This window comes from Silurus meridionalis, chromosome 6 (genome assembly GCF_014805685.1).
Source record: "Silurus meridionalis isolate SWU-2019-XX chromosome 6, ASM1480568v1, whole genome shotgun sequence".
Classification (NCBI taxonomy): Eukaryota; Metazoa; Chordata; class Actinopteri; order Siluriformes; family Siluridae; genus Silurus; species Silurus meridionalis.
Window position 1 is genome coordinate 12,155,430 of NC_060889.1, and position 23,918 is coordinate 12,179,347.

The window sequence follows — 23,918 nt, forward strand, 5'->3', positions numbered from 1 at the left end:
AGCGAACACACCCACTCAGTAGGCGACGGTGAAACACCTTCTCTGTTGTGAATCTCGTCAAAAGGGGGAACGCAAAGAAGCGATGGGCGTGTCAACTGGACGTCGTGTCCGGAGCGAAATTAATGTGTCGGATTAAACGTTTTTGCCGTCACCCATGGTGGACCGTAATGACCCAGGCGTGTCTGCGTGGCGATGATCGCGTCGTCCACATCATCGTAGTACAGGGACACCACAATCAGCACCACAATCAGCACCATCATCAGCACCAGCAGCGCCACGCGCCCCTTCTGATGCCACGCGTGGATTAAACCCAACCATCTGGACTGACGACGCAAACATCGGCGGGTGTGTGTTGGCTTGCATTCTTTTATTTCTGCCCCTAGTTATTTCTTTATTTATTATTTTTTAGACTGACTGTCCATGCACTGTTTCTGCTCCTTAGATCGATATGATCGTGATGTTATTCCTGAAATAGACTGTTTACTGTCTGTGCGCAGTGAGTGAAAATCCCTTGTGTGTCTCCCATCACACTCCCAGACTGCTGGGCTGAGGACTGTACTAATCAATATTTTCAGCCTCATTGCTTAAGGACATCTAATAACGATTTTGCCCCTGCAGTGGGTGCTTTTTTTTTTTTTTTTTTTTTTTGCTTGTTGTTACCCCAGTAAAAGGTTGGTTTTGATGTTGAATAAGACTCTGTTTGTTTAAAGTATAAAGTAGGATGAAAGTGCATTATGATGGAAATGCTTGGTGGAGTAGGACACTGAATTGTTCATTGACAATCAACAGTATATATTTATGTGTGTGTGTGTGTGTGTGTGTGTGTGTGTGTGTGTTCCTGGAGACGCATAACTCCGCTGCAGTCTAGCATCTGAAAGCATATAGGATTTGCAGGCAGAGCTGTGAAGCCTTAAAGCTCTTACATAATGATGTCTTGAAACGGAAGGAAGTTTCTGTTATAAGGCCCCTTTTTCCTCTGACTAGATGCCAATCGAGTGCTGCTTTGACCCTCAGCGATGGTTTAACTGCAGTGGGTCTGTGTAATGATGATAATGATAAGGACTGTGTTAGACTTGTGTTCCCTTATCACAGTGTGACTTCCACAGGATTTCCAAGATTTCACTTCACTTATCTCTAGCAACATCAAACCAATAAACAACATGGTGATTAAAATATGACTATATGTTAGGCACTATGACTCAGCACAGCATGTGGGGATTATTTTTTCCCAGTGGTACTCATACAGGTTTCTATGTCTGAAGCATGTATGGGTGTGTGTGTGCGGCGGGTGTGGTTAGAGTTGCGAGAGCCACCTGTGACATACTGGAGTTGAAAAAAGATTTGGTCATGTTGTAGATTTGAAGATGCAGGTCCATGTAGACAGCAAAACGGACTAACGGGACTATTACGATCTGGATTTCTTTGTAGCATTGTACTTTGGAGTATTATGCAGGGCTTTGCACAGCTTGATTTGCGCCTAATTTGTTGCTCACACAGTGGAGTATACAAGGAAATTTGGCAAAGGCTCTTTTTTTTTTTTTGTGAATATAGGTGTACATATTAAAAAACTAACATTACAAATTGGCAAGTTGTATGGTGTGAACCAAAATACAGTACATCTAAAATACAAGTATTGAATTGTAAGTGAAGAATGTTGCATAGATACATAATGTACAGAAATGTTATTGCATCTCATCTTGTCAGGTTGAATGTGAAAAGGTTTCTGCTTTCAAGTGGATTTGATGCACATTGGTCTAAAGTTGCTGCAATTTTTTTGGCTTAGGCTTTCATACATCTTTAAATGCAGATTTGTTCTTTGTGAGTGCACGGCCTCCTGAAAGGTCCAAGTGTTGGTATCCAATCCCTGCAGAATTAGACTCATTCTTTGTAGTATTGTAACCTGTACTTCAAGAAAAGTAAGGCCTTGAAATATCAAGTAGAATTTCAAGAACCATTTGTGTTTGGTCCTATTTAGGATCCAATGCATACAACATCAAATTAATTCACAAAATTTGTTCTAAAAATTAATTTGTCCGAAAGGCAGAGAAAAGTTAGGGATGTGGCTAAAACAAGTATGGTGAGAGAAAATACAGCTTCTTATTACATGCCTCTTTATCATATTACAGAAAGAATGAAATCAATAGAGAGAAGAAAGATACAATTGGATATCTACTTGCTTTGCTCTAATATCTTTTGACAGGTTCAGAAATCATAATCTGGGGTCAGAAAACACGCACATATCACTAGTACGTTGAACAAACTGCAACATTACAACAGAGGCTCCAGTATTATAGGATACACAATGTTTTATAATATAATTGTATTTATTATCACAGAGTTGGCTTTTGCAATATTTTTGCAACAGGAGTCTGGACTATGCAAATGAGCATGCTGACAAACTGCATTTTTATTGTATCATGCGTGAATCCTGCATTGGTAAATTTGTTTGTTATAAATCAGGAGGAAAAACTGACTGGAGGTAAAAATGAATGCCAGTCATTGTATAACTATGCCCCATCATGGACCACAATGTGTTGCAATACAATGCGTAGCACTATGCTATTTTTGTCCACATTATGCAGCTACTTGATTATCTTTGCAACGTAATGCATAATAGTTATACTAGGAAATAATTATGTCAGGCTACAGTAAACACACATGTAATTACACGGTGTAATAATACAGCAGTATTTATCACCATCACCAGATAAAACGGTAAACATTTTCTCCTCGAAGGCCTGTAAATTGTCGATTGCAAACACTTTTGTGAACCATATACCATACGCTCTTGTGTACAGAACACTAGCATAGCAAATGCAAGATCATTCCACGCATTAAATGCTTAGCATTATATGCTTGAATGTAAACACACTTGTAGCAACAAAACTCTGGTGGTGTTTCTGGCATTGCTACAGCAGCAGCGTCTCAGATAAGCGCTGAGCATAAAGACTGCAGCGCCGACATAAAACTGGGAGCTTGCTAATAGTTCTGCTGCGAAGTCTGCACAGACGATGAAGAATTAAGTTTCGGTGAGATCAGACTGGAATAGGAGAGTTATTTTGGAGACCATTTCCGTACATGTGTATATTTAGCAGCCCCCTTCGTCAGTTTCATGATGGAGATAGATGATGCAGACTCTCCCTCTCCCTCTCTACCTCACAGTCTGCCTCATTCTCTTACACACACACACACACACACACACACACACTCTCCACGCTGCAGAAGCAGCAAAGAGAGAAGTAAGGTAGCATGGGGCATGTTTTGGAAGACAAGTTAAAAAAATGGATGAAGAATCAAATAGGAGGAGGCAAATAAAGGCATGATTTAGAGAAAGAAAAAAAAAGAAAAAGAAGTAAAGAAGTTGACAGATGGTGTGTGGAGTGAGGGGGTTGTCGTTAATGAAAAAAACAAAGTGTTAGTTAAGACATGAGGTGGGGGAAAGAAGGAACCATCTCACTATTTTCATTCCTTCTTGTCTTTTATTACATCATACAACATTTCCTCTGTATCCTTATTACTCTCATGTCACATTCTTTTTTTTTTCTTCTACCTGGCCATTTTCCTTTTTAACTCTCATGTCCACCCTGCCTTCCCTTTCTCTTTTTTCTCACTCTCTCTTCCTCCAGGTTGTGACAGTGGGTTGATTAGAAAGTACATGGCACAGAGCAAGCAATCCATCACCCTGCCAAGCTCATGCGCAAGCATATATAATCCTCTAATACACACACACACACACACACACACACACACACATACACAGACATACGCACACATGCAGGACACATTCGTTACAGCCCTGTCCCCATGTTTGAGATTGATGTAGTCTCTGTCACATTTTGCACTGTATGGCTTTCTCTTTATCCATGCATCTGTCCTCCATCACCTGCACTGGCATGCCGGTTCTATTTTTGTCTTCTCGCTATTCATCTCTCTCTCTCTCTCTCTCTCTCTCTCTCTCTTTTTCTCCCGCCTGCCCCTTCTCCTCTGTCTGCTCTACCCCACCATCACACCCCCACAACCCTGCTGCAACCGTAGCAGAACTGCAGCTGGTTGATTTGTGCTGTTCATCACCTCCAGGCTAGATAGACTCATAAAGTTTTACATAATAGAATCTACCATGTACAGAGCCATATATATGCACCGTCAACATATTTTATCGTTCGGCTTTAATTGTATACTTTGTGTAATGAATAATTGTGATGATTATATCCATAATATTGTTTTAGTGTGCATATAGCACTATTTAGAGTTCTTTAAAAAAAAAAAAAATCACCTTTTTATTGTACTAAATACTTTACTGTACAATTTATTACTAGTCAAATATTTTTAAGCAAACACAAACATACATACACTGGCCACTTTAATATTTTATACTCATTCATGCAGTTACCAGCGCACAATATCATGCAGGTGCAGGTCAATAGCATCATTTGATATTCATATTAAACATCAGAAAAGGGGGAAAAAAACCTTATTCAGTGACTTTAACATGGCATGCTTGTTAGTGCTGATCTCCTGGGATTTTCATGCATAACTCCAACCTTCAGAGGTTACACAATATGGTGCCAGAAACCAAAGCATCCATTGAGCAGCGGTTCTGTGATTTGAAAAATATCTTGTTGATGATAGAGGTCAAAGGAAAATAGTCAGACTGGTTGGAGCTGAGCTCACTTTTTACAGACATGCTAAGCAGAAAAGCATCTCAGTGCTGTTTGCAACACTTTAATCCTGGGGGCAGATAGAATGGGCTGACCAATTCATTGCCTTTTTTTTAATTTATTTTTAACTGTCCAGATTTTTTAGCCTGTGCTCACTATGGCCTCAGACTCCTGTTCTTTGCTGACAGGATGGGAACCCCTTGTGGTATTTTCTTGCTTGTAGCCCAATCAGGTTTGACATGTTATGTGTACTGAGATTCTTTTCTGTTCAGTATGATTGTAAAGAGCAGTTATTTGAGCCTGCTGTAGCCTTCTGTGTAACCACAACAAAAAAAAAAAACTCTTTAGACTGTTGTGTGTGAAAATCAGTACTCCAACGAGTTAAATCTGGCACCAACAAAACAATGGCTGAGCTCACTGTTTCTGTTCAATCTGCTGTTTCATATAAACGCTACCTGACATGTGTGCACATGATTTTTCAGCATTGCACAGCTGCAGCATGATTAGTGGATTGTATAACGGAAATGTGAAAGTGTTTGAGTGTGGTTTATAATGTGGTCTGAACAGCAACTCCTGCACATGATTGCATGATTGTTAACGTTAAATGTGTTACAGAACCCTCACTATTTATTGTTTCAGCTGGTCTGTAATATCTCCCCTTTTTTCCAATAATCAATAATTAAGAAGCACCATCAAATATTTGAAGGTTTTGTTGAGGTTATTTTAGGCTTATTTCAAGTTCCTATTGGCAAGATATTAGAAACATGGCTGGCAGGCTTTAAGATAATATGTTGTGTTTATCTACATCAAAGCTCTCTGTTTACCAGTTAATCTATACTTTGAGCTTTACCTCAAAAAATAAAAGTAAGTATAGGTGGTGTTCCTGATGTGGCGGGACGTTAATTAGACAGAAACTATAACTCAGCTGACTATGCCACCCTGTTAACAGGGAACACTATTATAGATTAATCATCTACAAAAGACACACAGGTACGTGGTTTCAATAAACAGAGGCAAGAGACGTGGATACCAAAGATACAAAAAAATGTTTTATTTCACAATAAATATGGGTATTACTGTTAAAACATGACTATGGGCTGGAATAAAATAGGCATAAAAACAAAAAGGACACCGAGGCTTACCTAAAGCAGGAAACTAGCTTAATGAGTATGCGGCTACTATATCGCCAGGATAACACCAAATGCACAAGAGCACCACACACACACGGTAAGATCAAGCGTGAACACACTGCACCCTGTGATAGAGTCCCACCACCGCACGCCAAGGCCAACTAGCCGTCTGCCTGAAGCCTCGGTTCCTATAACAAAGACACTGTTAGCCAAATTTAAATCTCACACAAGAAATAATAATAGAAATAATAAGAATAATAATTGAATGTTGTGTTTGAATGAATATACAATAAATCAAACCAAATCATAAACAAAGTTAGCAAACAAACAAAGTAAAGTAAAAAAGCATAAACAAAACTAGCAAAGAAAACAAGCATAAAGCTAGCAATGCAAACAAAGCTAGCAAAGCAGACAAAGTAAAGTAAAACAAAGCATAAACAAAGCTAGCAAAGCAGACAAAGTAAAGTAACACAAAGCATACAAAATAAAGTAAAACAAAGCAGAGTAAAAACAAAGCAGCAGCATCAAAGTACGTTGCCCCGCAGGCCGCACTGAATGACTCCTTAAAACTATTCCACCTTAATATTGTCGTTTCGACCACAAGTCCAGCCGCACAGGCAAATGGACATCAAACCGGCAAGAAGGCACGGGATTACGGCGGGTTCATGTTTAAAAGCAGTCGCCGAGCCACATGGAATGATTACACGTTGGAAACTGTGAGACAGGAAGAGTCTAAACCAGGAAGGGGCGGGCCTCGGGCAATGACACACAAGCGGTGATCACACAACATGGTGCATTAAAAGTCCCCTTTTATATAGTCTTGCATGTATCTGATTGGACAACTGATGCTTTCATGACAATTTAAAGGGACACCCACAGTTCGTCCCACTACAATCTACCCCCCACTGACGGATCGTCGCCCCGACGGTCCTACTACTAGGGTCAGGATTACCTAATCCCATGGCCTAAAAATGCCTGGCACCATGCCATGCATTTGCTGCTGGGAGCCCTCACCTGTCCCACCTACTGAACGGGGAAGATGGTGTACATTTGGATGTTGGCCCGCATTTGCACGTGTTGTCCTGCGTAACGCACCCTCATCCACCTAACCAGGGCTTCAGGCTGTGGCTCCGGCAACATAGCTGTATCCCTAGCTGGAGCCTGTAATCCTGGCCAGTTAGCAGGAACGGGTCCCGTAACACTCACCCTCTCCTGTGGACCATGTTCCACCCCAGATGCCAGCCCACCAATTTAATTCGACATCAACTTGATCCCGTTCTTGGACCAAAGCTAATAAATCTACCTCATCCTCTTCCTCAGCTAACGATGATGTGCCCACAACTGGGTCAGGTAAAGGACTGCCATGGTTAGTACCAACTGTGTCCTTACAGACTCTTCTCTTTAGCAGTGAACGATGCACGTTCCTTACCTTGGTCAGGTCATCTACAGGCGCAATGGTGTACACTACACCACCTTCCTTGGGTGCCCTTATCACTTGGTAGACCACTGGGCTCCATAGGTCCTGGATTTTATGGCGGCCCTCACCCCATAATCACGGAGGTACACCAGTTGACCCTCCACCAATGGTTCATCTCGGACGTGCTGATCATGATTGGCCTTGCGCCTATCAGCCATGACCTGCAACCGTTCCTGCACCTGCAAAGGCCACCTGGAGCCTCGTTTGATGTTCCAAGACCCAGTCATGCACACTACCCTCCCTTAGCTGTGGTTCTCTCCCAACAGAAAATCTACAGGCAATCGTGGCTCCTGTCCAAACATCAAGAAGTGTGGCGATTCCCTGTGCTCTGATGAGGGTGCTATTATAACTGAACACTACCTGGGAAGACACGCTACCCAGTCTCGTTTCCTGGACACTGGCAGAGTACGCAACAGATTATGTAGAGTGCGGTTAAAGCGTTCACACTGGCCGTTACCGGCCGGGTGATAGGGGGTAGTACGAGACTTCACCACACCATAAAGCTCACATAACTGACGTATCAACAAAGACTCAAAATTTCGACCCTGGTCCGAGTGGAGACGGCCCGAACACCGAACCTGTAAAACCATTCGGTCACCAGGGCTTGTGCCACCGTCTCCGCCGCTGATCCCTCGTTGGAACAGCAAGGGTATACTTACTGAAAACGTCAGTCATCACCAAAACGTTTTCGATGCCAGAGCTTGTGGGCTCTAACACTGTGAAATCCACTGCCAAGATGTCATTTGGCCTAGATGACATTAACCGCCCCATAAAAGCCTGAGCCAGTGGCTGGGTGTCTTTGGCTGCCTGGCACCGGTCACACTCGTGACACCAACTTGCCACATCCGAGGACACACCCGCCAATAACACTTCTGTTGCACTAACTCCATGGTGCGCTCCTGCCCTGGTGTCCATGTTGCTGATGCAACTGCCTTAACACCTCTGGTCTCAAGGCAGCAGGCAAAACCAATTGCAACATCTCTTCCTTACCATTAGGGCAGTGAACCCGACGATACAGCATACCATCTAACTCCCTCAACCGATCCCACTGGCGGAGCAAGGTTAAGGCTGCCTTAGTCATTTGGCGCGCTCATTAGGTCCTGGGCGATTTCCTTGTCTCCAAAATCGCAACACTTCCCAAATAACTGGATCAGCTGCCTGCAAAGAACGCAAGTCACCAGCAGAATAAACAGGAAGTGTAGAGACCATACACTGGGTCGCTATACCCACAGAATCTACCCCAGCTAATGGCCACAAAGACTCAGGAATTGCAGTGCCGGGGGTCAACCCATCCAACCCACCAGGTTCCAGGGGATCCCTCCGTGACAGCGCATCTGCATTTCTATTACTCTTACCAGAGCGATACTTAATCTCAAAATCGAAAGCCGCCAGCTGAGAAGCCCAACGCTGCTCAGTCGCCCCCAACTTTGCAGAGGTCAGATGGGGATTATTATCTGTGAATACCACACACTTATTACCCAACAGATATTCACAGAATTTCTCCGTCATGGCCCACTTGAGCGCAACAAACTCCAACTTCATAGAGCTATAATTTGACATGTTGCGCTCAGTGGGCCTTAAACTGCGACTAGCATATGCCACTGGTCTTACCTTGCCTTCAGTTTCCTGGGAAAGGACTGCCCCTAACCCTTGATAACTGGCGTCCACCTCCAGAATAAACGGTTTAGAGAAATCCGCATACGCAAGTACTGGGGCGGTAGTCAGTTTCTCCTTTAACCCCTCAAAGCTCACCTGACAGTTTTCACTCCAGGCACTAGCAAAACTCCTACTTTTCTGCTTACCCTTTACACCAGCAAATTCCCCCACCAGCTTATGCAGTGGGGCAGCCAACTTGGCAAACCCCTCCACAAACCGCCGATAGTAGCTGGAAAAACCCAGAAAGGATCTTAACTCTGTAACGCTAGAGGGACGAGGCCACTGGGCCACAGCCTCGATCTTACTAGGGTCAGTTGCCACACCCCTGGAAGAGATAACATGACCCAAATATTTCACCTCCTGCTGAACAACGGCTCGAACAACCTCATACTCAGAGGGAGGTACCCGGCGATGTCGCTGCCGCACAGGGATATCATCTAAGAGGGGGATATCATGAGATATAAGACTTGTACATCCCAAATCACCATCATGTTCGGAGAATACCGTCTGATATTTTGTAAGCAAGGCCCTCACCTTGCCCTGTTCCAGTTCTGGCAATGCAGTCAGGTCTACTTTTGCAATCTGCTCTAAAACAGGGGCACTAACTGCTAGAGTGGCTTGAGAATACACATTTGCTGTAGTGGATCTAACTTCAGTAACACCTGCCGGCAAACTGACAACATGCACTCTACCCAGGGTACCTAATATTCTGCGTGGAAAAAGGAGGACATCAGATGTGCCTATGTTGACCACTGGCACATAAACTGAGCCTCCAATCACTCGCACCAAGGCGGGGGATGCCAGCAACCCTTCGGGTAACCCAGACTCAATGGGCTCGAACAGTACAGTACTACCTGCCAACTGTTCTGCACAAGTTGCCGCAACCAACTTAATAGTACCACCTGTGACACAACATGCCCGAGGACCACGCACTCTTACCCTAGTCATACACTCAACGCGAGATTGCTCGCTACCTTGATGGCAGTGTTGTAGGGCTTGAAAAACTGAAAGTGGCGCACTAGAAACCGGAGGAAAATCAAACAAAGCGGGGCCATGCTGTCCAAAGAGCTCCTGGTAGCATCGCCCAAGTACATTCATCCCCAACACACCAGGGACTTGAGAGCGCAAGCCACCAGGAGGATCCCTGACCACCAGCACCCCACATCGCGGAACTATCCTACCACAGAGCTCAATATCCAATTCCATATAACCGATATATGGAATTGAGAGCCCATTTGCAGCTCTTAGCTGCAACCAGGAACACGACCTCAAGTGCTCCTGACCCCATGGCTCAAAATGTTGAATAAAACAACTTTCCGTAATCGTTGATACCATCGAACCGGTGTCAATTAAACAAGGGACTAACACACCACCAATTGAAACATTCAGATGCGGGCAAGAAGACATTAAGTTTGGAACTGAACTAGATTTCTTACCATCTGAGTCAGCCATTTTCCCAGCCGAGCTGTGACTCTTCAGCACGGCCGGAATTAGTTTTCCGACACATTAGCTTGCGACTGCACACCTCCAATGGCCTGATCAACACGAGAATGAAATGGTGACCGGGACATGACACGTTCCCCTTCGCATTCCCATGCAAAATGGCCTGGTTTTTGACAATGCCTACAGATCATGGGCCCACTACGAAAAGTTTGGGTACGAGGACGAGAATGGGGCCCTTGCAAACGGGCAATATTCTGGGTAAGCTGATTTAATTGCTCTTGTTGTAATTTTAACATTTCTTTAAGCTCCCCTATTTCAGACTTCTCAGACGAGCTACAACGGCCCTGAACTTCATACTGAAACCCGTGCGCCAAAGGGACAGAAAGACTTCGACCCCTTGCTCCGCCCGGCATTCCCTCCCGCTCCCAACGAATAGCTTCGCCACGCACCTCCAAGAGTGTAGAATGGGGCTGTCGACGAACCAATTGTTTCAATTCACGGCGAAGAGAAGGGTCACAAACATATTCGACAAACTGGTCCCTTAATAAAATCTCTGCATTTGGCATGGCATTTGGGGACTTCTGCCTCACTTTCTCCAAGAGGCTCATTAAGGCCAAAGAGAACTCCAGCAAGGTCTCGCCTTCCTGTGGCTTCCTAGAAAAAAAGGCTTCCTGCAGGGCAACATAAGACTGGGAGCATCCATATAGCTCTTGCAAAATGGAAAAGATTCTCTCTGGGTCTCCACGCTCAAAAACAGGGCGATGTCTAACCTCCTCACGTCGTTCCTCCTAAATGATCAAATAGGAAAAATGCCTGGTCTGCCACTGACAAATGACGAGTTCTTATACAAGCTTTTGCTTCCTCGATCCACTCATTAATGCCAATGCCCGATCTACCATCGAATATTGGACATTTTCTATCCCTTGGAATAAACACAAGGCGTTCGGTTAACGTGGCACCAGCACTAACTGGTTGATCAATAGGTGGCACCACAGATTCTCGAGAGGGGCCAGCTATGGGACTGGATGGAGCAGCATGACTCTGCTCCTGGCGCAATTTGTCATTATCCACCCTTAATTGAGCAACAAGCTCCCTTAATTCCTGCAATTCCGCTTCCATTTGTTTACGGAAAACTTAAAGTCAGTAAAAGCTATGGAAACCCACTGCTGGAACGCTCCAAGTCCACTGAAGTGACACTGCTGCTTTGTTCCACACACTCTAAAAGCACACAAGAAATACAAAAAAAAAAAACCTCTAATCCATCCACAAGTCACAACTAAAACCTTTAACAAAATAACAATAAGCATCCACGTCTCAGCCCAACAAAGAGAAACGCAATCCTGCCGACTACGCCAAAGTGTGGCGGGACGTTAATTAGACAGAAACTATAACTCAGCTGACTACGCCACCCTGTTAACAGGGAACACTATTATAGATTAATCATCTACAAAAGACACACAGGTACGTGGTTTCAATAAACAGAGGCAAGAGACGTGGATACCAAAGATACAAAAAAATGTTTTATTTCACAATAAATATGGGTATTACTGTTAAAACATGACTATGGGCTGGAATAAAATAGGCATAAAAACAAAAAGGACACCGAGGCTTACCTAAAGCAGGAAACTAGCTTAATGAGTATGCGGCTACTATATCGCCAGGAGCATAACACCAAATGCACAAGAGCACCACACACACGGTAAGATCAGCGTGAACACACTGCACCCTGTGATAGAGTCCCACCACCGCACGCCAAGGCCAACTAGCCGTCTGCCTGAAGCCTCGGTTCCTATAACAAAGACACTGTTAGCCAAATTTAAATCTCACACAAGAAATAATAATAGAAATAATAAGAATAATAATTGAATGTTGTGTTTGAATGAATATACAATAAATCAAACCAAATCATAAACAAAGCTAGCAAACAAACAAAGTAAAGTAAAAAAGCATAAACAAAACTAGCAAAGAAAACAAGCATAAAGCTAGCAATGCAAACAAAGCTAGCAAAGCAGACAAAGTAAAGTAAAACAAAGCATAAACAAAGCTAGCAAACAAACAAAGTAAAGTAAAACAAAGCATAAACAAAGCTAGCAAACAAACAAAGTAAAGTAAAACAAAGCAGCAGCATCAAAGTACGTTGCCCGCAGGCCGCACTGAATGACTCCTTAAAACTATTCCACCTTAATATTGTCGTTTCGACCACAAGTCCAGCCGCACAGGCAAATGGACATCAAACTAGCAAGAAGGCACGGGATTACGGCGGGTTCATGTTTAAAAGCAGTCGCCGAGCCACATGGAATGATTACACGTTGGAAACTGTGAGACAGGAAGAGTCTAAACCAGGAAGGGGCGGGCCTCGGGAAATGACACACAAGCGGTGATCACACAACATGGTGCATTAAAAGTCCCCTTTTATATAGTCTTGCATGTATCTGATTGGACAACTGATGCTTTCATGACAATTTAAAGGGACACCCACAGTTCGTCCCACTTCACTAACATTCACGACAGGGTGAAGATCTATCATGACCCACTGGAGACTTCAAAATAGATCTGGAGATCAGGATGGAATCTGTGGGTAGGGAATAAAAAAAGAGTTTTCACTGATATACTACAAGTCTCATTTAGAAATGCAGAAAATGCCTGAATGAAAGAAGTCATGTTTACTGCATAAAATATGTATCGGTTTTTCAGGTGCAACTTGATACAACCTAATCATACCCAATGAATTATTTTTTCTCTTTCAGCTGCGAGTCCCTGCACGTGGCCCTCAGACATGGTTTTGGAAGGAAGCTCTGAGGCTCTGTGCCCTCCGCCTTCCCTGGAGCTGCGCCAATCATGCAACAAGAGCCAACCATCGCCCCCTCTAGACTCGGGCTCGCAATCCCATGATGCCATATTTTCCGGGGACCAGGAGCCTACCAAGTATGGAGAGCTAATCGTGCTGGGGTAAGAACATCGTGTATCCTAAGAATTTTGCCTTGTGAGTCACCAAAGCTTAATCATTTATTGGAGTTACGTGAATCAGCTGAATGTTTTATTCCACTTTGGAACAAATACAGTGCTTTGCATATGTCACGATGCATCCTCGTATGCAATGACCATCAATATCTGGTGAAAAGTATGTACTGTATGTACATTTAATGGTTTTCAATAGATTCTATGGAATGTGGACATTTAAATAGGCAATTTTTAACTAAATCACTGTGATTTTATTCAACTAAAATGTCCATTGGAAGCTAGAAGTCAATAATAAACTTAATTGCTAATTGTTAATATGCTAATTTATTGGTAAATTAGATCTTTTTTTCCTCAACATTGAGAAGCACAGCATCATATTAAAGTGTTTCTTTAAACAGTCCCCTTATAAAGCTCTGTTTTGTTCTGGAAAGTGTCTCAGGCTCTCAGAGAACCTGTTAATGCACATGCTAATGTACTATATACAGTTTACTCACAAACATACTCCTCTCTCTGTAAGGAAAAATTATGCTCTTTATTTATTTATTAGTTTGTTATTAGATTTGGGCAAGCTCAGACTAGAAAACTAGTGCACAGACAAGGACCAGACAATAGCCAGTGCTTAATGTAATAAGCTGTTACAAAAATATTATCTAGACACCCTGACAGGCAAAACTGTTGTAAAATGGCATCCATTCAAAATGCACTGCTATTTATTTTTCTCTACAGCTCAGCAGAAAAGCATTCGCCCTATCATTAGGAAATCACGAGTTTGAATCTTGACATTGCCCCAACCATCTGTACAGTCATACCATTCTAACCACTCATGGGTGAATGTGATCTCGTATGTGGAAGAGGGTTGTTGAATGTGTTCGGCCTCCCTGGGAAATAGCATGATAGCATTTGGGAAAGATGCAGTTGGTTGGCTCCGTATGTTTTGAGGGAAGCGCACAGTAGCTTTTACCCTTACTGGTTGGTGTCTGTCATGTGTTAAGAGAGAACTACTTTGTAGGTCGAATTGGTAAATGATCAGATTTTGAGAAAATATTGGAAAATTGAATTCAATAAATAGATTTTTGACATATTTATTCACAGTGTAAGTGAGTACATTTGCATTTACATCACATATTCAGCATGAACATGATATATGCTTTTTTTTTCTCTCTACACTATCTGGAAAAATGTATTGGTACACTTGACTTTTCCAGCCATATGTGTTTCTTCCCCAAACTGGTACCACAAAGTTACACAATTGTATAGGATGCTTGTGGTTGTGGTAGCATTCAATTTTCCCTTCACTTGTACTAGGAAAACCAAACCTGTTCCACCATGACAATGCCCCTGTGCACAAAGCCAGCTCCATGAAGATATAGATTCATTTTAATTTAATTCATTTTTATTTGTATAGCACTTTAATAATGGGCATTGTCTCAAAGCAGATTTACACAGATAATGTGGTGAGAAAGAATGAATAAAATGAATGTTCATTAAAAGTGTAAGTTTGTCCCTAATGAGCAAGCCGGTGGAAACTGTGGCAAGAAAAAACTCCCTGAGATGGCATAAGGAAGAAACCTTGAGAGGAACCAGACTCTAGATGAGTCTGAATGAGTCTAGATGAGATGAAAGTTGAAGTGTGCATTGATAGTAATCAAATGCAAACTGTAGTCCTGAGTCAGTGTAGCAGACTGTTGACATTAAGTACAGTTCAAATCCATCCTTAAAGCTCCTGTGTCACTCCGTAATTTCATGGATCCCCAGGCTGTTGATGTGAAACCATCCCTAGCTGCACAGAGTGGCCTACAATCGAAGAGAACACCATCCAGAGGCAGGCCGGGAGAAAGCAGACAGAGCCGAGGAGAGAAAAGGGGAGAGGAGAGGACAGGAGAGGAGAGAAAGAATTAGATTATTAAATTAATTAAGTATCCTTATTGTTCTATATAAGTTAAGGACACTGTGTAGTTGAGGATTTCGGCAAGACTGGCTGCAGAACTACAAGGGAGAGCCAGAAGGTAACACAAACAAGAGGGATCTCTGGGATAAGAGACGGCCCACCACACCACCATCAACAGACCTGAGTGAATGTGTGAGAGTGAGGGGACGACAGCATACAAATATACCAGTTCACCAAACACTCTATATCCATGTTCCCTCCAGATCTGCTCCTTCACCTAAGAAAAACCTACTGATTGACTAAACAAACATGTTTTCAGCCTTGATTTGAACACTGAGAGTGTGTCTGAGTCCCGAACACTGATTGGAAGGCTGTTCCATAACTGTGGGGATTTATAAGAGAAAGATCTGCCCCTGCTGTAGTCTTCATTATTTTAGGTACCAACAAATAGCCGGCAGCTTTTGATCTAAGTAGGCGTGGGGAATCATAATGGTACAGAAGTTCACTCAGATACTGTGGCATAAGTTGTGTGCAACCTGGTGCAAACAGTGCAGGACAAATACACAAAACAGCCCCGCCAGTAAACCAACTGTATTTTACACAGTAACTTTCTTTCGGCTTCTCCCATTAGGGGTCGCCACAGCGGGAATCCGTATTCATGAGCCTCATGTTTGATTTGGCACATGTTTTTACGCTGGATGCCCTTCCTAACGCAACCTTCCCCATTTATCCGGGCTTGGGCCCGGCACTAAGAGTGCACTGGCTTTTGCAACCCTAATGGCTGGGTTTGGTTCCCTGACCGGGGATCGAACCCGTACCGCAGTGGTGAGAGCGCCCCATCCTAACCACTAGACCACCAGGGAACCTACTGTATATTACACAGTGCAGTGTGTAAAAGAGAACTGAGTACTGAGTACAGGAGTGTATCTTGTAATTTAACAAAATGTAAACAAGAAGGTTTGTGCAAAACAGCAATAGCAGCAAAAAGATGTGTGTAAACAGCATGTAAAACAGTTTGTAATAATGAAGTGATATAAAATGGGTGGTGCTGAAAATATGGATGTGTGAAGAGAGTATGAGTGTGTGTTGAGTCCAGGTTGTACAGACCAGTCACACAGTTGGGTGTGTGTGTGCGTGAGATTTAGTTCAGTTCTGTGTTGAGAAGCCTGATGGCTTGAGGGAAGAAACTGTTGCACAGTCTGGATGCGATGGCCCGAATGCTTCGGAACCGCTTTCCTGATAGCAGGAGGGTGAAGAGTGTGTTTGACGGGCGTGTGGGGTTGTCCACAATGCTGTTGGCGTTGCAGATGCATTGTGTGGTGTAAATGTCCGTGATAGAGGGGAGGGAGACTCCGATGATCTTCTCAGCCGTCCTCACTATCCTCTGTAGGGTAAAAAAGAAAAATAAAGAAAAACAGTGGGCCTAAGACAGGTCCTTGCGGAACACCAAACTTTACCTCAGAGAATGTGGATTACTCACCATGTACATCAACAAAATTATAGCAATTAGACAAATAAGCCAGAAGATAGTTGTTCCCTTTATTCCAGCAACCTTTTCTAGTCTAGCAAAGAGGACATTATGATCAAATGTCCTCCTTGGTGTCAAAAGTTGCACTAAGGCTGTGCAAAACAACTAAGTGATCAAAACCCTGATCAGAGGCCAATAGCAGATAAATTAAAACTTTAACCAGCGCTGTCTCTGTGCTATGATGCTGACTGATACATTTTGAAAATGTTATTCCTAAGTCAGTGTGAGCATAACTGCTGTGCTACAACCTTTTCTAGAATCTTGGAGATTAAGGGGAGGTTTGATATTGGTCTATAATTGGACAGCTGACAAGGGTCAATGTCTGGTTTCTTATTTGGAGATTAATAACTGCCATTTAAAATTTTTTAGAACAGGTTCAGTTACTTCTGGAATTATCTATTTGAATAAACTTGTAAGCAAGGGATCAAGAATACAAGTTGATTTTGTTGAGGAAATAAATGAAATGCATGCATTCTCTTGAATAGGAGAATTTGTAGTTGATTTGTTATAATAACAGTGCTATCTACAAGGTTATTTATAAAATAGTTTGGATTTATATTAATCGTCTGGATTTTTTGCGTGATGTTTTCAATTTTATTACTGAAAATGCTTGTGAAATCATTACTACCTATTGATGGTTTACATGTTAGTGCAGTGCTTTTATTCCCTGTTAATTTTGGTACAGTACTGAAGAAACATCTAGGATTATGCTTTTTTTTTTTTTATGAGGCTAGAGAAAAATGCTGATCTAGCTTTTCTATAACTCAGGAGGCTCCCCTTCCATGCCATTTACGTTCTAATTTCCGAGTGGCCTGTTTTTTTAAGGCCTGGGACAAAACGTAAGCAGAGACCATTGGCCAACTCATATCATGAGTTGGAGAAGGTGATCTTGAGTGGCCTGCTGTAGAGCTCTGACCTGAAAAACTTTGGGAACAATTGGATCAAACCTCAACAACAAAAAAAGCCTTAAAGCCACACTCCAAAATCTAGCTGAGTATCTTCCCAGAAGAGTGGAAGGTATAGTGTCAGCAAATGGGAACTAAATGAGGAATGGGATGTTCAGAAAGCACATAGGAATCTTGTGTCCACAAACATTTGTCTATATAGTGTATGTCTGAAAGAACACTAGATTTCTTTGTCACATATACAGTTTTCTTTTGCAAAACTGTTTCGACAATGCTACATGCAACAAACCTTTTGCTGAGTGTAATTTAAAACGAGTTCAAGGGTAAAATTACCTTCAGATAAATAGGACTCATGTTATGATCCTTTTCTTTTGCATGAATGAACGTAACATCATTCAGGCTCTACTAGTGCTGCACAGATACATCTGCTCCATTCACTTATCTTCAGATTTCAGCTGTGGATATAAAACACCTCATTTGACTATCGACAAAGACATCATTCAAATCCCACAACAACCAAAAATAGCTATGGAATGAAAGGCCTGGGAGAGAATGTGAGCAGAGACCAGTGGCCATTAGTGTGGAAGATATAAAGAGAAGGGGGAATAGCTTTATAAACCCATTCATAATCAATATAAGGTGAAAACAAAGCACTCCTAGTGAATGAGTTGTTGACCATTGATTAATTGTAAGACAGCTTTCCATTATCAGTTGGAGGCTTTGCAACCATTTTCTTAATCATTCTAGAGAGTCTACATGATTTACATTCCAGAATTGGTAGAACAATAAAGAAATCATAATATTTTTGGTGTTTTCATCATATGTTGAAGCACTGCTTTTTTTTTTTTTTCCAAATCAGCTTGTTTTGTCTTATGCCAGTATCACAAATTTCAGGGGTATGTTATATAGTCATCCGCAGAATTTCTCACAACATTTACTGTAGGAGAAAAATCAAAAGTTTGAAAAATATGCATTTTGTTTACACATCCACATTGCAATTATTTACACAACTAGATATCCTTATTACCAAGATATATTCTTAAGCATGTCCTCATCTATGATTTATTTTGTTTGTGACAGGTATGAATTAAGATTATCAGTCAAAACATATCATTTCCAACAAACTTGGCATTGTGTTAAATACATACCACTGCAAAACTACTCATCACATTTGAAAGGAACTGAACTCCTAATTCCCTTTATTCTGTTATTCACAGACATAACGGCTCATTAGCAGGTGGTGATAAAGGGCGCCGGAGGAGTCGACTAGCTCTTTACAAGAGACCTAAAGCCAATGGCGTCAAACCTGATGTCATCCACAATGTATCCACACCTCTAGTGTCAAAGGTGAGAATTCAGAGCATCACTCAATATTAAGCCTGTTGATAACTGTCTGTATCCTGTACACTGTTTCACGTCACACTAATTTACATGTGAACATTCAGAGTTCCCAGGATGTTAATAAACTTGTATATATTATTTTATATTCAATTGTTTGTTGCCCCCTTACCTGCTTATTAAACTTGGTATTAAGTGCACTTGTTGAGTGCACTTTAAAAACAAAACCAAGTGTTCTGATACTTTAGAAAATGTGTAAAATCATTAATATACAGAAAGACTAATGGTTTTCTATTAGGTGGTATAGTGCACTACTTATTGTGCCTACTGTAACAAGACCTTACATGCACCAAGCAGTTTATAGGAACCGCTGGACTATAAATGATTAATTTCTGGGAGTTTCATATAACAAACATAAACAGAACTCTAAAGCTATTGCTTTAGTAAAAAACTCCCTGGCTTAGAAGACTACATGTCTTCTCAATGAAGCTGAACATTTTTGGGATTAGGTATTTCTTACTTTATTGGATCATTACATATTGTTCTGTTGGGAAAATTACAGCTCAGCACTCTACTTTAAAAAAAAACATCATCATTTTGATCACACAATGACTTTTCAGTTTTCAATCTTTTTCAGTTTTAATCAACTTAAAATCTGTAACCTGACATTGAACATAATCCTACATACCCACCTGCATATCTCCTGATTCTCTCTATAAATGCCAAGAGTAAAAATCCATTATATAATATTGCAGTGGCCATTGCATAAGATTTGAGATTTTGAGAGAACCCTCTTTACCATTCCCTACACTGGTATAATGAAAGTGCTAACAAAGGATAAAAATCTAACAGTGTATTTCTCTCTCTGTGCGTGTGCGTGTGTGTGCGTGTGCGTGCGTGCGTGTGCGTGTGCGTGTGTGTGTGTGTGTGTGTGTGTGTGTTTCAGGCACTGAGCAACAAAAGCCAGCACAGTATCTCCTACACACTGTCAAGGAGTCATTCTGTTATAGTAGAGTATACACATGACTCAAACACAGATATGTTCCAGGTAAACAAATTTTAATGTCATAAATATATTTAGAAATCACCATGATAGAATTTATCAGATCAGAATTAGAGAAGAAAAAGCATTCAGCATTCAGCTAAGAGGTCAAGGGTAACTTTCATGCTAAGACCCAGTTAAAGTTATTTCACGCTTGACAATGATGCTACAAGTTGTTGTAGAAGTTCCAGCGGGGTATAAGTGGGTGAACACTTAAGCAAGAACTGTACTTTTTCTTCAGCTGTTACTCATTTCCTTGTTTTCTCCAAGATTGGTCGGTCTACAGAGAGCATGATCGACTTTGTGGTGACGGATATGGCAGGCAGCAGCGGGCAGTGCCAAGGTCAGAGTCAGGGGGGTGCGGGAGGTGACGGAGGCCAGTCGGCACAGAGCACCATCTCCCGCTACGCTTGCCGCATCATGTGTGAACGTAGTGCCCCCTACACGGCCCGTATCTATGCTGCTGGCTTCGATTCCTCCAAAAACATCTTCCTCGGGGTGAGTCATAGCAGCAGTGGCTGAGATAGCGAGAAAAGAAACTCTGCCACAACTAGATTTGTCTGCCATTAAAATGTCTGATCGGAATAGCTTGCACTTTCTGTAAGCTGTTTGAATTTTGAACAGCTCCCAGGCTGCTCGGTCAGATAAGGAAAGATTTGTATTAGAGTTGGATTCGGTTACTTTGCAATCTCCTAAGTGTCATTCTGTAATTACTGGTTAAACAGGATCAGGAGGTGAACAGTTTAACAAGTGTTTTGAGAAGCATTTATATATATATGTGTGTGTATATATATATATATATATATATATATATATATATATATATATATATGTGGAATTAATTGAGTAGAAGTGGCAATTATTTATCATAGCAGATACTTTAAGGCAGAGATGCCTAAACTGGACCTGTGGGCCAGAGTTTGCTCATGGTGACCTTGGATTTGGCCCACCGTGCCATATATGTGAACACAAAAAAAAAGAGAAAAATTCCCAAAGACCACCATTTCTAATGTAACATTTAGCATCTTTTATTAAGCTGCAAAAATGTAATTTAGATATGTGAATTTGACAAGTCACTGATATTACAAGCTGTACAGCTTGAATAGTTGTATAAGGCATCGATCTCTGTACTACAGATAGGATTGTGTTTATGAGGTAGATACCTGAAATAGAAACCTATTTTTAAATATTGTGAAATCGTAATTTAAAGGAATCAGGCCAACTTAATTTTTAATATAGAGTTTAGTATAATGCAACATTTAATTTTGACCCACCGCCTCAATCAAGGTAGATTTTTGGCCCTTTATAGGAAAAATTGGGCAACTTTTTAAATGTAACCTTTTAATTTCGACTTGAGTGTTATCATTAGTACAACCCAATTGCAAATACGTTGGTATAATGTGTAAAATGTAAATAAAACCAGAATGCAATGATTTGCAAATCGCATAAACCCATATATTAGTCACAATAGAACATAGAAAACGTATCAAATGTTTAATCTGAAGCATGTTTCTGTAATGCAAATCAGGCTCAGATACACCTTAGAAATCATTGTCTGTGTTCACAGTTTGCGGTCATCCACAAATGCAGATCTAAGCGCTACAGTATGTGAATATGGTGCAGAAGCCATCTTTTCTTTGGGCCTAAGCTCATTTACAATGTATTGAGGTCAGACAATCCAATTTTTTATTCTTTTTGGAAACCATGGACGCTGCCTCCTCAGGACTAAAGAGGAGAGGGACCATGCAGGTTATTATAAGCTCTCAGTTCAAAAGCCTGCATCACTGATGCTATGGGGCTGCATTATTGCCCTATGGTATGGGCAGCTTTCACATCTGAAAAAGCAACATATGCTTCCATTTTAGGGAAGGCCTTGCATATGCCAGCAAGACAATGCTAAATCGCATACTTCATCTATTACAACAGCATGGCTTTGTAGTAGAAGAGTCAGTGTGCTGACTTGGCCTGCCTGCAGTCCAGACATTTCACCAACTGAAAAACATTTGGCGCATCATGAAATAAAAAATACGAAAAAAAGACAGAGTACTGATGCGCAGCTAGAATCCTGTATCAGACTGTATCTCTTTCTCTCTCCAACCCCCACCCACCCCCACTCCATATAAAAAGCAACTGGTCTTCTTAAGTTCCAGACATATACTGACTATTGTTAAAAGAAGAGGGGATGTTACACAGTGGTTAAATTGTTGCAGCAATCAAATTTTAAATAACCGTATTTTTTTATTTTTGATTTATTTTCCTCATTTTAAACATTTGATGTTTTCTGTGCTCTATTGTGAATAAAATCTGGATTTAAAAGATTTGCAAATCATTGCATTCTTTTTACATTTATATTTTACACAGTGTCCCAACTTTTTTTGGAAATTGGCTTGTACTTTGAATATAATGGTATAATAAGTGGAACTTTTTCCATATGTTTTTCATTTCATATTTTGAAAGAGAGTTTAGTGATTTTGAAAGATATTCATCAGTGTGACAAAAGATTTTTTCACACTATTATTTTCAACTGTAAGGCAACTTTATACAGGATGTCCTCCATGAGTGCAACAAAGAAAGGCATTATTGTAAAACCAAAAATGCAACTAAAAGCCAGTTGAACAAAGCATGGGGATGATTCTGTAGCAGTAAGTAATTTATGATAAGATTTGCCACAGCTTGAGTCTTGACACATACTAATGTCCTTGGCACACAACGGACTCCTACTGCCCACTTCCATTTCGTGGAGGAGGAGAGTAATAGGGTGAGAAAAACCCTGAGAATATAAGAAAATGTACTGTATGAGGACATATACAATGTATTATAAAAAGCCTCAATCTTGCATGTTTCACAAGATAAATATATTATTGAGCTTTGCATTTTCATTTTTTAATCCATATACAGAATGTTATATAGTAACTGATTTTCACTTTGTTGAATGTTTAACATTATAGGCTACTTTTTTTGTGATAGGAGCGGGCAGCTAAGTGGCGGACCTCAGATGGCTTGATGGATGGGTTGACTACTAATGGGGTGTTGGTGATGCACCCTGCGGGGGAATTTGTGTCTGAACCCACTCCTGGTGTGTGGAGGGAGATATCAGTGTGCGGAAACGTCTTTGCCCTGAGAGAAACACGCTCGGCTCAACAGAGGGGCAAATTGGTAAGCAGGGCTGAGAGTGGTACAATCCTTGAAATTTAATTCAAGGCTAAAATAATTGCTTACTTAAGAACAAAAACTAAACAGGCAATCGACCATGTGTAACTTTAGAGCAATTTCTGTTTGCTATATTACTGAAAACTGTTTTTAACAATCCTGTTAAGGCTTTTTTACACTTTATGATCAGTGGTGGACAGAAGCAAAGTATATGCAGTTTGTTACTGTACTTGAGTTTTTTCACGTATCTACTTTACTGAAGGATTTTCAATTGGGGAGACTTTAACTTCACTACATTTCAAAGTCAAAAATCTTACTTTATACTCAACTACAATTTGCAAAATCAGTCGTTCCTTTTTATTTATGGGTGGGTAAAAACTTACTGGCACAGTAATACAACAATCAGGGAGCACGCGCTCCATTTTTAAACTGGTTTTGATTGCCGCTCGGTGGTATCTACTCAGCATGAACATACAGTTCAACGTCAGTTCAACATCAAGCAGAACATTTTGAGAGGAATAAATGATGGAAGAAACTTCGGACTCGAACTTGCCACTACACCCGTGGCCTTATTTGCAAAATTGTTTTTAAGTAGTTATAATAATTGTAATAGATATCATTGTGTTTGACTCATCAATATCATTCTAATTATAGATTGTTACTCATAGCACACCAGAGTCTTTTCACATTAACTGAGTTGATTAAGTAAAGAGTCTTGTTACTTGGGTACATTTTAAGGCAA

At 41.2% G+C, this 23,918-nt stretch overlaps 1 protein-coding gene and 2 long non-coding RNA genes across 4 annotated transcripts in view; 1 reads left to right on the top strand and 2 right to left on the bottom strand.

Moving 5' to 3' along the window:
* Window positions 1-23,918, top strand: part of peli3 (pellino E3 ubiquitin protein ligase family member 3) — a 27,649-nt gene continuing 3,731 nt past the window's right edge. Inside the window, exons 1-6 of one of the 2 annotated variants that reach the window (XM_046852801.1) lie at window positions 1-345; window positions 13,112-13,313; window positions 18,864-18,993; window positions 19,931-20,032; window positions 20,297-20,524; window positions 22,994-23,182. In XM_046852801.1, the coding sequence (XP_046708757.1) occupies window positions 13,141-13,313; window positions 18,864-18,993; window positions 19,931-20,032; window positions 20,297-20,524; window positions 22,994-23,182 (822 nt within the window). In that variant the 5' untranslated portion in view covers window positions 1-345; window positions 13,112-13,140. Of the gene's footprint in view, window positions 346-12,838; window positions 12,943-13,111; window positions 13,314-18,863; window positions 18,994-19,930; window positions 20,033-20,296; window positions 20,525-22,993; window positions 23,183-23,918 lie in introns of those variants that run through there. The other variant, XM_046852800.1, reaches the window with a different exon arrangement.
* LOC124388121 lies at window positions 5,686-6,857 on the bottom strand. Its single transcript, XR_006926336.1, has 2 exons — window positions 6,367-6,857; window positions 5,686-5,976 (listed from the first exon to the last, which is right to left on the bottom strand). It is a non-coding gene; the product is annotated as an uncharacterized LOC124388121 (long non-coding RNA).
* On the bottom strand, window positions 11,863-12,705 carry LOC124388122. Its single transcript, XR_006926337.1, has 2 exons — window positions 12,545-12,705; window positions 11,863-12,153 (listed from the first exon to the last, which is right to left on the bottom strand). It is a non-coding gene; the product is annotated as an uncharacterized LOC124388122 (long non-coding RNA).